The sequence below is a fragment of the Alligator mississippiensis genome, chromosome 5 (assembly GCF_030867095.1).
Source record: "Alligator mississippiensis isolate rAllMis1 chromosome 5, rAllMis1, whole genome shotgun sequence".
Lineage (NCBI taxonomy): Eukaryota > Metazoa > Chordata > Crocodylia > Alligatoridae > Alligator > Alligator mississippiensis.
This window is the reverse complement of record NC_081828.1, coordinates 172,268,771-172,285,276: the sequence shown is the minus strand read 5'-3', so window position 1 is coordinate 172,285,276 and position 16,506 is coordinate 172,268,771. Positions and strand designations below refer to the sequence as shown.

The window sequence follows — 16,506 nt, the reverse complement described above, 5'->3', positions numbered from 1 at the left end:
TGCAACTGACTGACTTGTTATAGTCTAAGGCAGCAATCTTCTCTGTGTGGCATTTCGATCTATGTTGAGCTAAAATTGATTAGCACTGTTAGAAGAGTATTTTGCAGACTGGTAGGCTAATCAAGGTAAACCTAACCATAAACTCTCCTAAAATAGAAAATAGTTATTCCTTCTATCAGTTCCCATTTCAACACATAAATAAGCCAATCACTAGCATGTCCAGCAAACTCTTTGCCAAGGCAGTTTTATTCTCTGTTCAGGTCCTGTGGAAACTTCAGTTCAAATTCTTGCCTCCAAATCTAGGTTAAACTCTATGCCTGCTGGTACTTACGTCAACAGTTACTAGAGAAGGGGCCAAAAAAATATCTTGTGGGATAGTAATGACCTTTGAGGAAGTGTTTTAATCTTTGTCTTTTAGGTACAGATCTGTAAATCTCTGGTTTCTCTCTGACTAAAATGTGTGCATTTAAAAAGTTATTTTGCACAACCTCCAAGTTCTTAGCTTTAAATGTCAGAGGTACCAAAAGGCTTGAACTATAAACCAGAATACCCACCAAGATGGAGCTTTGGAAGAGTATGTGTTAGGTACTAGGAAAGATTTTGAGGGGAGTGTGACCTAACACACGAACTTAGGCCTTAAAATATCTGGGCAGCTGGATCCAAGAAGAGGTTCCAAAATGAAAAGTTTGTACTCCAGGACTGAACAAAGGCCTATGGACAGAGACAGAACATGTAGCCTGCCTAGACTTCAGCAAACTCAGAAGTACATGGGTCCAGTGTGTGAGGCCAATGGCAAAGGTCCAACAGGAGGAGTTTGATCAGGTTGGTGACAGCTTCCATTTATTTTCTAAGTAAAGCATAAGTGCATGTGTGCGCACTCATGCATTCATCCTCCAGCACTCGCACGTGCCTTTTTTTTCTTCTGTTTTTTAAAGGAAAAATGGGAAGAAAATGCCAGCAGCTCACTCCACATTAGCAATTTTAACCTAGAAAACCCCATGGTTTTCTGCAGACCACAGTAACATTTTTGGCAAAGAATATTATACTTCTAAGGTATTGAAAATAGCCTGAAATTATTTTAAAATGTTATGAAAAATGCATTGGCAGTGTTCTTAAACATTTTAATAAAGTTTCTATTTAAACTGTTTTATTCCAAAAGCAATCTGAGATAGAATACTCAGAAGGGAAGCTTCATCTCCCCACATATTTTCTAGAAAAAAAGCAAATATAAAAAAAATATGCTGCTTTTTTTTAAATGACTGTAGATATTGATCATCATAAAAATATCACCTTCTCTGTCACTGGCTCTCAAGACTATACAGTAACTCAGACATGGCATTATTAGATAATAAGTAATACAGGAGTGTCCGGAGGACCTAATCAAGTTCAGGGTTTGGTGCTATACAAACAAAAGCACTAGGATTCTGGTGCTCAATTCATCACTAAGATCTTTCTATAGCTACAGAAGCAGCAAATTCACAGATCAAGAACAAAATTTAAGCCAAGGTAAAGGAGTAAATGTTTACCGCCATTCAGTAAATACGTCAAATATTTCTCTGATCAACACAGACAAATAAAATAAATGACCAAACCACAATTACTTGATTCTAAGATGAGGCTTTCCCCCCACTTAACATGGGAGGAAAACTCCCCTCATTTTGGAATTGAGAACAAGAGTGGTGGTAGAAAAGTGGCTGCTGCTGTTCAGGATCCAGCCCCTACCCAGAGAACAGCCATAGCTGCAGCTGTTGCCTGCCCTTCTCCTCCCCCACACCACACTTCTCCTGCATACCGCCATCTCACCCAGCAGCCTCTTCCTCCCTATCTGCTCCCCCACCTGCCCCTTTCCTTCCTGCCTTACCTTTGTTCCTTGCTGACATGCTCCATCCATGCTGCAGCTTGGGACACTGAGCCTGGATCCAGCCCAGCCAGTAGCAGTGCACAGCCTGCATGGCTGCTACAAGGGCTGGGGCCATGCTCAGTGCCCTAGGCTAGAACAGGGATGAAGCCTGCTGCAGAGAGCAGGGGTAAGGTTGGGGAAGAGAAAGCAGATGCTAGGTGCGGGGGAACATAAGCTACAAAGAGCGATAGGAGGGACAGCAGAGGGGAAAGGGGGACCCAAGGTTCTGGGGGTGCAGGAAGGGGGCAGAGGTGGCAGGGGGCCAGGCACAAGTATAGGGTAACTGCTTGACCTCCCCACAGTACCTGCTGCCCCCACTGCCTGCCCTCCTGGGGATGAATTCTAGAGGCTCTCCAATAACTAGATTCTATACATGGAAAATTGTTATAAATTTCCATGTACAGAATTTAATCCTGGGGGGGTCATGTTATATTCAGGGTCATCTTAAATTTGAGTAAATACAGTAACTTGTCAGGAAATGAATTCTGAGCAGTGAGGAATGTAAGCTTGTCTGGCTTTCTGTCCCTAATCCTGTATTGCAGCATTTCCCAAACTGTGAGGTCCATGTGGACATCACAGCAGCAATTGGCAGCACCCCACTACATCAGCCCTCCAAGTGCTGGCAGCAGGGTGAATTGGTAAGGCTAGCTAAAGTGTATGCATATCAGTGGAAGAGAAGGGGAGCACAAAAATGTCTACTTTTACTGCAGTGGAGCATAAACTCAAAGTTTGAAAACACTGCCATATTGTATCATCCGCATTATATTAGCAGAGCTCTGCTAATTTCCAAGGTGGAAAGCTGCTCAGCAAAAGGAATTTGTTTCCTGATGTAATAGAAGCTAGATACCTACCAACAGCATTATCACAATGGAAAAGTTGGACATGACAGACAACCAAAATACAGACCTGAACAGATTTCTTAAAAGCTTCTTCCCTACAGGAAGGGAGGCTATGTTTTAGTGTGGTTTTACAGAGTCACCACCAACATGCATAAATTAAAAAAAATTAAATTAATTTTTAAAATGTGTTAAAAACACTTGTTTAATGGCAAATATGATGATAGCAACTTAAACAGAAAGTGAGAAAAATATTAAATGCATTAGAGTGCTACTAAAAATAACTAGAAAAGTACATTGCATGTTCACCAGATTTTTGTTTCTCTTCTTTGCTAGAAATTTTTTCCCTAACTTGGACAGAACCTCAAATATTATAAGCTTTACTTTTAAATTCTTATCAGTTAATGGCACAATCTGTTTATGTGACCTTGTTAGCAATCTGTTTTACCAGACAGGCCCCCATTCTGCAAAGACTTCAAGTTAAGCATGAGAACAGTTTCACTAAATATCCATACAAGATTCATAGCCTGAATTTCCTTGGTTATTAACATAAAAAAATTAGTAAGTGAATCAGCTGTCGGTACACCATCAGTTTATCATGTACTAAATTACAATCTTAAAATACGCAGCAGGTATAACTCTCACATGCAAGAGCTGAACATATTACAACTAAGGCTATGATTCTGTCACAGTATTTTTTAGTTTAATTACCTAGTTGGGGTCATATGAGCCCAGTATTCACTCCTGCCCAAGGCAGGGGGTTGGACTTGATGATCTACTTAGGTCCCTTCCAACCCTACAAATATGACACTATGAAACTAGTAAATGTTGGGGCACAGAGCAATAAAAAAAAAAAAAAAAATCAAGATTCGTAGAAACAGCTGAACAATTTGTTTCTGGATACACTTCCTTTCTATGAGCACTGTTTTACAGGAGCTTGTGGGTAGACAGCTGATGTCTCATTCTCTCCTACAGGCCAACATCTCAAACTGAAACATACCTCCCACAATTCTACACATTTCAGCTTCTGATCATAAGACTCTCATAACAATTATGTTGTTTCTTTGAATTCACCATTTCTAAAATGGCTGTGACAAAATCGTAGCCTTAATCTCATCAGGATATAGCACACTTTTCCTGCAACAACCCTAAACAGGCTCATGCAGATGCAGCAATCTGTACACATGCTATCAGTTACAAGACTGGAGCCCACAGGTGCAGAAGCATTTTCATGCTAAACCTCCCATTTTAGACACATGACATAGAAGTGGAAGTATCAAAATACTGAGGTTTGGACTGTTCAAATGTGATGTTTTTTTAAAGACTAAACACAGTTCATTTGTCTTGGGAATACAGTGTTAGAAAAAGACACCTTTCTCTCATTATAGATACTAGGGTGTAACCTTACATGGAGGAGCACAAGTGCTAGAAAGGCAGAATCTGGCATGGAAACAACCCTCATTAAGAAGTACCATAGAACTTACCAATGCAAAAATTTTTTTTTGAGCTGCATGACAGTTGCAAGAAAAAGCAGTCCAACTTTGCACATGCAAAATAAAACTGGTCTAACAAAGGCTTTGTAGCAATGTCTAGAGCAAAGGTAGACTGGACTCACTAACATGCATGGGTAATTTAGCCACATTACAAAAAAAAATTCTGAGGGCATCTGATAGCTGACTTACTCCATATTATGGACATTTTTCCCTCTAGGCCATGGCTGTTTAACTGGCAGCCCATGAGGGGTTAGCATCCAGCCTAGTGGTTGCTGTCCATCCACCATTCTTCCCAACGTCCCTGATGTGGTCTTTGAGCTCCCCTTCCCTCTTCCATTTCCACATCCTGCCCTCACCCTTGGGGGCTGGGCAACATGGCTTGCAGCAGTCTGGGAAACCCACAGCCTGCACAGGAGTGCAGGGGCTGCACCACCTACATAGCAGGATGCAGCCCCCAGCCACTCAGAAGTTGGACACAGCCCTGCTGTAAGCAATTCCACCAAGGAATCAAACTGATATATATATATATATATATATATATATATATTAAGGTTACACAGTTAAGCAATCAAAATTTAAAGAAATTAAGCAAAAGACTGTACATGAGACCTGAACTCGGCTCTACATATGGTATTATAACAAAGTTTTTATGCACATATTGCAACCTCCCTGATGTGCAATCCAGAGCATAAGGCAGGTAACTACAATGCTAATTTAGGTAGAAAGTTAGCAAACATTTGCTGGAATATGTATGACACATTTCTTTGTTGTTCCAGTAGGCAGTAAGGATCTGTTGTGTTGCGAAAAATATTTTGCAATGTAATTTACAAAAAACATACTTTAAATGACTCAAACAGCAATACACAATGCAAGAAGCCAGAAATTATGTAGAAAGATTATGCAATACTAATAGGTGATAACAAAAACTGCTATTCTACATTGTAATGTACTATTTAAGCTTGCATGTACAGCCTCATGCTTTCCAATTGCTTAATGTCTGAATACTTAACTATGTAGCATTAACTGTATCCCAAACATGGGAGGGGGGACTGTTTTGATTTTTTTGGTATTAATTGGCTGAGTTTTTGATTGACTGAGTTCTAAAGTCTGCTCAAAATGTCAGCATTTGAAATCTAGCAAACGAGGAACAATTATGTCAGATTCCAAGTGATTCATAAGTCTGAAGGGGTATAATAAAAAAAAGTTAAGAGAAGCGGTCATGCAGAGTACTGGCAAAGGAAAAGTACTGAAGGAATTTGGGGGAGGGGGCTTGGAAATCATTCTTCAACTCACCAGTCCATTGTTTGGCTGAGGCGAAAAAGGCAAACATTACTGAGATGCAGCGTGGAATTAGGCCGCAAATCAAGGCCCAATCCTGCAAAAACGTGAATAACTGTAGACCCATCTATTTATGTGGGAAAATTATTCACAAGTGTTCACACAGGATTTGAGCTCAGACAGCACGCTTATAGGACAAAGCACTGCTCAGAGTTCAACAAGACCTTCCCATTTGTTTAAGTGTGGTCATTTCAGCTTACAAAAGTGACCCTCCCAAGTCTCATGATATAACAGTCCTCTCATGATATAACAGCTCCTCTCAGTTTTTTTATTTATTATGAATTTGCAAGTGTCTCAGAACACACTCCATGTTTCAGATGCTAGCCTTTCCAGCTGACCCGAAGACTATAAAACCCTTCAGTGCAGCTGTCTGCACTACACCAGGAAAACTTGGGGAACTATTTAGATAACATCAAAAATAATATCAGGTATCATCCAGCCAAACTTGAAGGGACTTGGAACCATAGTCACAACCTAGCTCACCAATTCACTATGTTTAAGCGTACTGAACCTTCAGAATGGACTTCTGAAATATTTTCTTAAAGGATTCTGGTCACTGAAACCCCTGTGAAATTGAAGTTAAAGGAAAAAAATATGACTGAACAATACAGAATGGGTGGAGGTACAAAAGGCAAGTATTTTTAGACAAATTAAAAGATATTTAAAATGTCCGAGAAAAGAGTACTGTGTAACCAGAAAAATTATAGATTATAAAAATTATAAGTATAGTATAACTGGAAAAACTGGAAGGGAAATACAACTGGGTTGACCTCAGTGAAGTGAAAACCAAAAATTCCTAAATCTCAGAGACTTTGATAAATTGGAGCTTGATAAACTGCTTTCACTGAGGAGGACAGAGGATGGGAGAGGTAAAAACCTGAAAGAAAACCAGCATGAGTAATGCAAAAGACACCAGCTGAAGATAATTTCATTCATAGTAGCAAACATGTGGCATAATATTGTTGTTCCCAAATAGTAGGAGTTTCAGACAAGTCAGCTACTTTAACAAGAAAGCTGCCATATGCTGACATCCTGGACAGTGATTAACTTTATTAAAATAAGCTTCTTTAAAGCAGACCTCTGTAGGCCGGAAACTATTGTGGGTTTAGTGCTCTGTTTGCATTTTGTTAAAGTACAAACATTTGTTTATTTTGTTGTGTCCTTTCATAAGAAAAAGTTTTATTCAGTGGGAGCAGATCCAAGCTCTTTAGGAAATCTATAGTAGTATTTTAAAGTGATTGGATTAGCCAGATAATATCTGCGCAATTACTTTCTTGCAACACAATCAAAATGAGCATGCACTGCTTACAGAAAAGACAAAAGCCTTTTGAAACACAGAGGCACGTGTCAAACTAATTTGTCTTTACTGGTGGGACCCCAGTACGCAGGCAGAAGGTCGGGTGGTTTGTTTTAATAGAAAAAAAAATTAAATTAAAAAAATTAAGTGTTTGTTTGCTTGGGGGGGAGGGATGGGGGGGGAGCAGGTTGAATCCTAATAAAATGTAACCAGCCAACTCCCTGAAACCTTTGCGGGTCTGGCCTTGGACTGGTAAGAGGAAACCCAAAAGTGAAACCTTAAGGGGATTATACTCAGTGAACCCGATCAGCAGAGGGTCCCCACCCAAGCTAAGCCAACCAAACAGGGTGCTGGGAAGACCAGGCGTGGATCCAATCCTACCACTGCCCCTCAAAGTGGTGCTGCCTGCCCGGAGCGCTGTCCTGGCCCAGCCTCCTCCCAGCAGGAGCACGAGGCCACCTAAGGCGCAACTATAAGGGGTGCAGCGAGGCTGCCGTCCCTGCCGGAGAAACCCCGGCGTGAGGGGAGACTTGCACTTGCCAGCCGAGGGCCGCCCTTCCCGCCGGGCCCCCGCTGCCTGGCCCCCGCGCCCCGCACCGCCCCGGGCCCGGGCCCCTCAGCCGCCGGCAGCTCTGTCCTGTCCTGTCCTGTCCTGTCCAGCTGGGGTCACGCCGGCGGCGGCAGGGCCCGGCCCGGCCCGGCTCACGTGCTGCGGAGCCCTGGGCCCAGGCGGGCCCCGCCGGCAAAGCCGCACCAAGGGCAGGCCCGAGGTCACGTGCAGCCGCCCCCCGCCCGGGCGATGCAGCTGCAGGGCCGAGCCCGGAGCGGCGCCGGCCTTACCTTAGCAGCCATGCTGTGCCCGCGCGGCCGCCCCCGGCCCGGCCCTGCCCTTCCCCGGCAAACGCGGCAGGCAGCAGCTTCCCCGCCTGCGCCGCTCGCACAGGCCGGGCTGGGGCGGACCGCGCCGCCCGCCCATTGGCTGCGCCCGCCCCGGCCCGGCCCGGCCCGGCACGGCACGGCCCGGCCCGCGCTGCGCTGCGCTGCGCTGCGCTGTCCAGCAGCGGCTGCCCCGCGCGGACGGCTGCGCCCGCTCGCGGCTCGTCTACAGCAAAGAGCAGTGGCTTAGGCCCTGAAGGGAGGGCCCCTGCCCCCGAGTAGCCTCAGCCCCACTGTGGGGCCCAGCGGCTGGCTGAGGGCTTTTGTTACAGTTGGCATCTTCTCTGCACCCCGGCTGTCTCGGGGACCTTCCCTGCATTTGTGCCCGAAAGCTTGCAAAGAGTATTTTTTCCCAATTATTTAGTTGGTCTGATAAAAGATAGCACATTTACCCAAAGACAGAGTGACCTTCTGGGGTTGCAGTTGTGTTGGTCTAAGGACAGAAGCAGACAAGGCCCTTTGGGTAAATCTGATATCTTTTATTAGACCAACTCAACTATTTGGTCTTTAAGTAGACCAGCTCAAATAGCTGGAAAAATTCAGGGACAATGCTGCACTGGCTGTTGCCCAGTCCTCTGGGTGTAGCCCCTGATCCTTCCTGGCCAGGAGCAGCATTGAGCAGGTCCCAGCCACCCCACAGGGAGCCTTCCCCCTCAACCTCCTTCCTGCTTCCCCCTTCCTCTCCTGCCCTCAGCCAGAAACCACACCTGCTACACCAATGCTCAAAATCATCCTCTCTCAGCATTTATTTTCCAATTAACACCCACCCCCATCGTGCACGCACACAGGATCTGCACTGTTCTACCACAAGAGAGGAAACTCCTGTTGGATTTTAAATCTAACTGTAGTGCCCATGGTTTCCTGTGACGTCAACTAAAGCAGAATTAGCCCCAAATTTTATCCAACGGGGAAAGCGTTGTGTTGCACAGACTAGGGAAATACAGAAACACTGCGGGAAAAGGGAAACCACTAAGTCTGTCAAAGAATGACTTGTGCTCCCTGATCTGAAGAGCTAAAAGCTTCAGCCTTGTTTAAAGATGCAATGAAGACAGCAAGTGAGATACTGGAGCTAGTGGAATATAACAGGAACATACAAGGCCTGTCCCAAACATATGAGCATTTCTTCTCAATAAATTAGGTATTTGCAGCAAAGACAGCCAGTTTGGACACTTCTGAAGGTACTAGACTGGTCATTTTTCAGAGGCCCAAATAGCAGATACTCCCACAAGTATCTTATCACAACGTTTTATTTTGAGATATTCTGGGAATAAAAAGTTCTTTAATAAAATTCATTTTGCTATTATTTTTGGTCTTAGTTCTGCAGACCTGCATGTGCTTTGCTTTATGCACAAAAAGTCCCACTAAAATCAACAGGATTACTCACAGGCAGAAAAGTAGGCACAGGTGGAATCATTTGCAGTGGTCCAATTAGCAAATCTGAGATGATTACATTTTTAAGTTGAGTGACTAGCATCAATCCATTTATAAAACAGCACAAATATTTTCTGAACATTTTTAATACTACTGCTAAGAGAAGGACACTTACGGAGAAAAACAAAATTAGTAATAATTGTGTTTTGACAGAAAAGCACAAAAGCAAGGGCACTGAGAGCTAAGGCAGAAAGTCCATTTTAAATGGTTGGCATTGCAAAAATAAACTGCAATGGGATTTTTTCCATGTTCAGTCTGCTAACAGTTTTAAGTAGATCACTAGTCTATCTGCCTATGGTACTTAACACCATAGTATTCTGCTTTCCGAAGCAAAAAAAAATGTAGGTGTGTAGGAGAAAATTAGTTTAAAACTGTGATTCTGAAAAATTTTCTTCAACTACCACCCAACCCTGCAGGCACCTAACTTCATAAATGCCTCAGGTTTGTATCGTAAAGTTCCCCAGGTGTCTTAAGTTCTACTTGTGGGAATGCCCAGAAATGTCTCATTGATAAGCTAAGCTACGTATACAGAGATCAAGAGCTAGACTCAGTCCATGTCCTCTGAGGATCTCGATTCAGTAGATATTCTCAAGCCTACTGCAGATATAAAAACAAAGCTTCTCACCAAATGCAGGAGCTGTTCCACCTCCTTTTAATATACAAATGGTGGTGGTGCTGCTCCCATTGTATTTGGCCTCATGGTTAGAACATTTGCCTGGGATGTAAGAGACCAAGAATCTGTTCCCTTTGTGTTTCTTATCTCCACAGAGCACTCTCAACAACCCATTATCAGCTGTTTTAGCATGAGAGATATTTTTCACTCCTCTCAGGGAAAGGACCATAACCCTGGTTTAGTGGTTCCCTCACCAGCAAGAAAAAAAGTAATGAGTTACAGTTGCTCAGTGAGCAAAACAAATTAACAGTCCAGAATAACAACCCCTGGTAGTAACCAGTAGACTGCAGAGCTTTTCTTTCCTGTTTGAAAATGAGGTTATATAGTCTATTTGTAACCATCATAGGATAAACTGCATAAACAGTCCTTAAAGCAGGAACCAGAATCTAGTGAGTGCCCTAACCACTAGGCTACAGAGATATGCTTATACTTATGATCTTTTCTACCCTATGAATCTGGAATTCTTTTCAACATGGTGGCATAGCTCCAACAGGAAAGATGGACTTCCCTCTATCCTAGAGCAGCCTGTAGCTTGGTGATTAGGGCACCACAGGGCCAGCAGGGAGCAGGAGCAACTAGTAGAGAGGGATCACCCACTGATGCCCTGTTTCTAGCCCTGCCTGGCACTCTGTGCAACTGTTTCCCACAACTGGGGCCCTCAGGCCAGTGGGGGAAATGCATTGAAGCAGAGAGAAGAGGGACCTGGCACCCTGTGTAGCCAGTCCCCACAGCCCTCAGCTGGAGCTAGGTAGAGAAGTCCTGGGGCTTCCCCTACCCTTGGGTAAGCTGGAGACAGCAGCATCAGTGGGTTTTCAAGTGTTCCTGCTCCCTGCTTAGCTGCCAGGTGTCCCTGTGGTCTGGGACCAGGTGCTGAAAGGGGGGACCTGCATGCCACTACTACTGTCCTTGCCAATACCTGGCAGCCCACAGTTGCTTACTAACGCCCCAGACTGGACCCCTAGCTGGAGCGGTCTTTCCTTTCCATTCCCCATTTGGTCCCCATGGGTGTCTCACTCTAGCCATGCGTCACACCCCACAGGGGACCCAGGTGCTTAGGGCCCCAGGGAAAAGGAGCTGCTGGCACATGACCTTCACTGTGGCAGGGAGGTGCAACCAGGCCACTGTACTCCCCTGGGTTTGCTACTTGGTCTGATTTACTTAATACATATTTTCTCCTTCTGCAGTACAGCAGCCATTATCTTCTTTGGGCTCATTAGCATACAAGTCAGTAGTCTTCTTTTGAATCAAGGCCCAGATTCACCATTGAAAATCTATTTCAATTAAGCTCTGGTAGAGGGTCAAAGTATTAGGCTGTCCATCAAGAGAAAGTTTGTAGTAAAAAATGGCTAAAACCCTTGTGCTTAATAGGAGACAATGAGGACCCAAGCACATACCTGGAATAGTCTGGGATATTCTGGCACATTTAGAACTGATTCAGTGCTCTCCTGAAGCAGGTTCTGCCTGAAAAGTTTTTAAAGAGTGTGGAGTATACATTCGAACTATACCATTCCAACCAAATATCAACCTCGGTGGAAGACAAGCAACAGCAGCATTCTCCTGAGCTGCATAGTTCTTTCACAGGGGATGACTGACTGGTCCAGGTAGTTTTCTCTTTCCTGAATCTTAAGGATTTTTTGTTCACAGTTGGCTTCACATTGAAAATATCTCTAATAAAATCCCACATGGCTTAAATTAAATTAATCATTCACAAGGAATAAGTCCTCCTTTTCTACTTACACAGCAATATCCACAGCAGATTGTAATTTTCTCAAATGTATTTATTAAATCACGTGACTTACTTTGTCTATTATCAACCCCAAATGATTATTGTATCATTCATAAAACAGCCTTGTTCAGTTAGTCAAATGGTACTGGTCAAACATGGGTTACAGTCCCTGATTGAATCAGAACACTGGATCCTCAGATGTAAATATTTCAAAATCCATTGTCTATCAACATTTTTGTCAGTGAAAAAACAAATCTGATGCTATCAAGGGAAAGTGAATAGCAGAAACAAAGCCAATGTTAATTAATTTAAAAATCCAAACAAATGTTCTTTGAAGTTCTTTCACATCATTTGCCCAGCTCAAATTATGACCATCTTTCCTGAAGACAATACATTAATGCACCACATCTACAAAGGGGCACCGGCATTCACAAAGATAAAGTTGGAAGGAGAGACATGATTCTGATGTAAGACTGAACTATTTAACTGATGGTGGCATTTCCAAAGACATTATTGCTAAAATGGCAGAGTTGAAGATGGTCTAATAGGGCAAAATGCAATTATACATAAACCAGTAAATGTATCCATCAATATTGATTATAAATAGAGTATAAGTTAGAATACCTAATGGTGGTATGCTGATTTACACCAGCTGAGTATCTGACCTATAGGCTATAAGGAGCATTTCACAAACAAAGGATGCTATATTTCTTTCCTAAGGGAAAAATACTCCATAACTCAGAGCAACCATTGGCATGAATAAGTTATGAAAAATCTTCACAACCAAAAGAAACATAATCATCCTTCATGTATAACAGATTTGTTTATTCTGTAAAGATTCATTTCAGTTGATTAATTATCAGTATCTGCTGATGGTGGAGGTAACAAGCCAGCTCTGATGAGAGAATCATTTTAGTACATGCTTAGAATATTTTATCAACTAACACAAGTTGTATATGCTTAGAATATTTATCACACTATGCACTACTACAATTACAATTCTTTTCAAGCTAGATATAGATATAAATTACTTTCCAGATACAGAAAATAACTATATTTTTTCAAGTTTCTTTAGTAGAGTTTTTTTAATACATCAAAATAAAACGAAGGTACAATTGTGCATTTGTATGTCAAATCTCTTCCAAGTGCTAAATTGTGTGGCTCTGTTATATCATTGTTATTCTGAACTAGTAAAAGATTTGCATAAGTGCAAATGCCAACTCCTAACAATACAATCAGAATTATTTTAGCTTATATCAAATGGAATCTGTGCCAGCTAGATTGCTTCCTCATTGACCATTATGTACACATGCACGTTAACAAGATGGAAGTCCAGCTAAAGGAAAATCAGCTTTTTTTTTCCCTCCAATTTCATTTTTCACTTAAGAAAATTGCAACACATAAGCTGAAATCAAATACAAATGACAGATTAAATTATCTCCATTCCAAAGCATTTATGCAAGGGAAAATCTTGTAATAAACCAAGTCTACTAATCATGATAAAGAAGAGAAAAGAGAAACTGATTTTTTTCAAAATAGCCTGCAAATTTGCAATTTCTAAAATTATTCCTTGATAGAACATAAAATTAAAATATAGATGTATTCATTTGTAGTCAGGCAGGTTGGAATCAATAAACAAATTTCTTCATAAAAACTATTCCCATCGCTAAGTCATGTCCCTTTTTTAAAGCAGACTTCACTTATAGAAAGGATTTATCATCATTATTAAAAGCATGTGTTTATATGCATTATATATGCATACAAACATACCACACATGGTTTTGGTATCTTTGGGTGTGAGGGACAATTCAGACTTTAATCAGCCAAAGCTTTGTAAAGAATAATAAGAGCTCAGTTACCTAATGGGAAAAGTTCTCCACAAAGGATTTACAATTTTTTCCTCAGTGTAAGTAACATCACACATATCTGAACTGTTTTGCTTCATTTACCAGACAATTAACCTGTTCCCTTTTCCATGATGATATTAAATTATTAATTATTAACATATATTTCCTCTATAAGCTTGTCTTTTTCTAACTGCTCTTGAAGAATAGTCCATGCTTCAAGGAAATCATGATTAATATCTAATACAAAATCCATTGAAGCCTTTTGGAGTTTTTCTATTAACTTCAGTAATGGCTCAGCTAGACACAAGGAATACTATCTGCCTAGGTTTCTATAGCTCTTGATTAGTACCCTATCAAACACCTGATAATTGTTCTCTTCCATGTTACAGGGGTGTAGATTGTAGCTGTGTTGGTCTAAGGACAAAGGTAGACAAGGTTCTTTGGGTGAATCTGAAATCTTTTATTAGACCAACTAAATATTTGGAGAACAATTTTTAAGCAAGCTTTTGGGTTCAAAAACCCTTCATCAGGCTAAGGAAGTTTCAGCAGTTGGTGTGTGCTCTTCCTGGATGGAATTAAATGTAAAAAAGCCAGAGGCTGTGTTGGTATGCATACAAGACAGGCAGTCAGTGAAAATGTAGACTGAGGAGTCAATGGGTGAGAGACTGGCTGGGTGGGGTGATAATTGTTCTGGTAGATAAAGATAAGATGGATAAAGACGGGGTTTAGAAAGGTTTTAATGGATTATAAAATCTCTACAATTTGAAGAATTTATAGTGGCTATACAGAGCACTGAGGCTTTACCTTAGTAAAAGAATTCCATAAATTCTGTCTGTAAAAAAAGAGAATTCTATAGGAAACTTCATATCCTTCTAAGATCTCATTCTGACCAAATATCCTAATATAGGGACACATTACAAAATGCCCCACTACTTCACTTCTTGTTTTTCAAAGGACAGATGCATGTTTCCAACTTTTGTCCCAAGTCAGAAGCTTTTGCAACAAAGTTTCCAGAAAAGTGATCATTCTTCTCCCTGGTCCCATTCCTTTTTTATTATTTAATAACAGTAATTTTAGAAGAAACTAAATCCAGTTCAGAAAAAAAGAATCAAATCTAGAGTTCAAGGTCTGTGAAGCATGCCTATAACTGTCTAGTAAGGGGCATTCTTTGCCATGCTAAAATTGTGCAGCAAGAAGGCAAGTAAGAAAAAGCATCAGTGGTCCCCTTTGGTGTTGCTGAGCCATTCCTGGTCCTGATTTTAGCTAGTCCACCCTGATATCTATCTCCTATTAGGGGTTATATAACAATGAAGTGGGGAATGCAAAAAATAGCCTTCAAATATAGCTCTCCAAACAGGTTACCGTGCTTGGAATAATTAAAAAAAAAGAATTATATTTAATAGATTTAATTTTTATTATTTCTGTTAAGAAAAGACTGAGGGGCTTCATCCCCATTGTGCTAGATACAGTACAGACATATCATTTAAATAAAGTCCTTGCCTCAAAGAATTTACTGAAAGAGTGAGTGGGGTCTATATGCCATTTAGGCTGACCTCTTATATTAATTCAGCCATAGCATTTCTGGTCTGGGCTTCCCTGAATGACTTGGCTGCATAAATCCCCTGCGTGCAACATCACTTCTAACATCATAGGTGCATAGCAGCAGAGAGAGAAAGGAATACACAATTCCAGCTCTCGGAGAAATGTGTGAAGTGCAGATTCAAGAACAGAGAAGTGGTGGTGCAAGGAGGTACTACAGATAGCACTGCCAACCCTCCAGAGCATGCACATGCTCAGCTGCTTCCAGGATTTCCATTCAGCTTCATTCAGCAGCTGTGCTACCAGAATGCAGAGTGATCCCTGGAAAGGCACCACGTGCCTTCTGTTGGCACAAAACTAAGAACATAAAACTAGAAGGGGCCTCCTTGGCCACTGAGTAGAGTCCCCTGCACTTGTGGATAGTCATCCACCCAAGGAATCCCCAAACCTGCTATTTTAATTCTCACACAACCACAAGGCACAACAGCTGAAACACAGAAAACACCTTCTACCATGCCAAAGATAAAAGCAGGAGAGACACGGTCATTGCTAATGCCCAGGCATGACAATGACAGGAAAGAAGTTGCTTAATATATACTCAGAAGATCCTAGAGGAAAAACAAACAAACAACAAAACATTCCTACTATAAAGGAAGGGGAATAAAACTGAAAACCCTGCAGTCTATGCTAATCTGATGTAGGGGAAAAATGATTTCCCAGCCCCAGTTTGGCATTTGGTACGACCTTGAGGAGAGGAGCAAGACCCTCTAGCCAAGCGTCTCTTAGTATTGAGAGGAGCAACAGAGGACCCCAGTCAAAACTGTTAACTTTAGCTCTTGCCCGCATCTCAGGGATTCAGAGGAAGGCAGAGGTGAAGGAACTCTGCTGACAGAAAGGAGAGCATCATGGAAGACTTCTGGGTATAGAAACAATCAAAGTTTTTCCTGCAAACCTTTGCAGTATCAATGAGGCCTGTGTGTTTTCTCTCCTTTTCAGAACTCACCTCAGAGGACAAGAAGAGCACAAGACGGCAAGAATGGAGAGCAAAAGCAGCAGCAGACCTACTGCATGACACCAAAAGAATAAAAGATTTGTCCAAATTTCAAAAGTTGTTTTATCTCTATTACCATAACTCAAGCTAAAATGAGCATAGTTTTGCAGACTTCCACAACCGTTAGTAGGGGATCTAAGTAGATGACTACTGTAGGAATGGGTTCTTATTCTCCAAACAATGTATATATGTTATGCTGCTAAACCCACTGGAGACAGTAAAGCTCAGTGAAATTGCTAGAGCTGCTCATAATTGTTGGAAGACCATTTAAATTTTGGCTTTTAATTTAACTTTTATTTCTTTGCTTTCTTAAATCTCATTGGTTTCTATTGTTTTCCCAGTGATTTAGATGGTTTAGTTCTCAAACAACATAACAGTACAAACAAAATGAGACAATTAAATACTTCCCCAAATCTACATTAGTCATTTGGTATAACAG

The 16,506-nt window shown here is 41.6% G+C and overlaps 1 protein-coding gene across 2 annotated transcripts in view; it reads right to left on the bottom strand.

Moving 5' to 3' along the window:
- SLC25A13 (solute carrier family 25 member 13) overlaps window positions 1-7,817 on the bottom strand; it is a 136,330-nt gene extending 128,513 nt beyond the window's left edge. Inside the window, exon 1 of one of the 2 annotated variants that reach the window (XR_009462647.1) lies at window positions 7,705-7,817. Coding sequence is in view for 1 of the 2 variants with exons in the window: in XM_014603112.3 (XP_014458598.2) it covers window positions 7,705-7,716 (12 nt within the window). In the remaining variant the exon portion in view is untranslated. The remainder of the gene's footprint in view (window positions 1-7,704) is intronic. The other variant, XM_014603112.3, reaches the window with a different exon arrangement.
- Window positions 7,818-16,506: the final 8,689 nt, after the last annotated feature.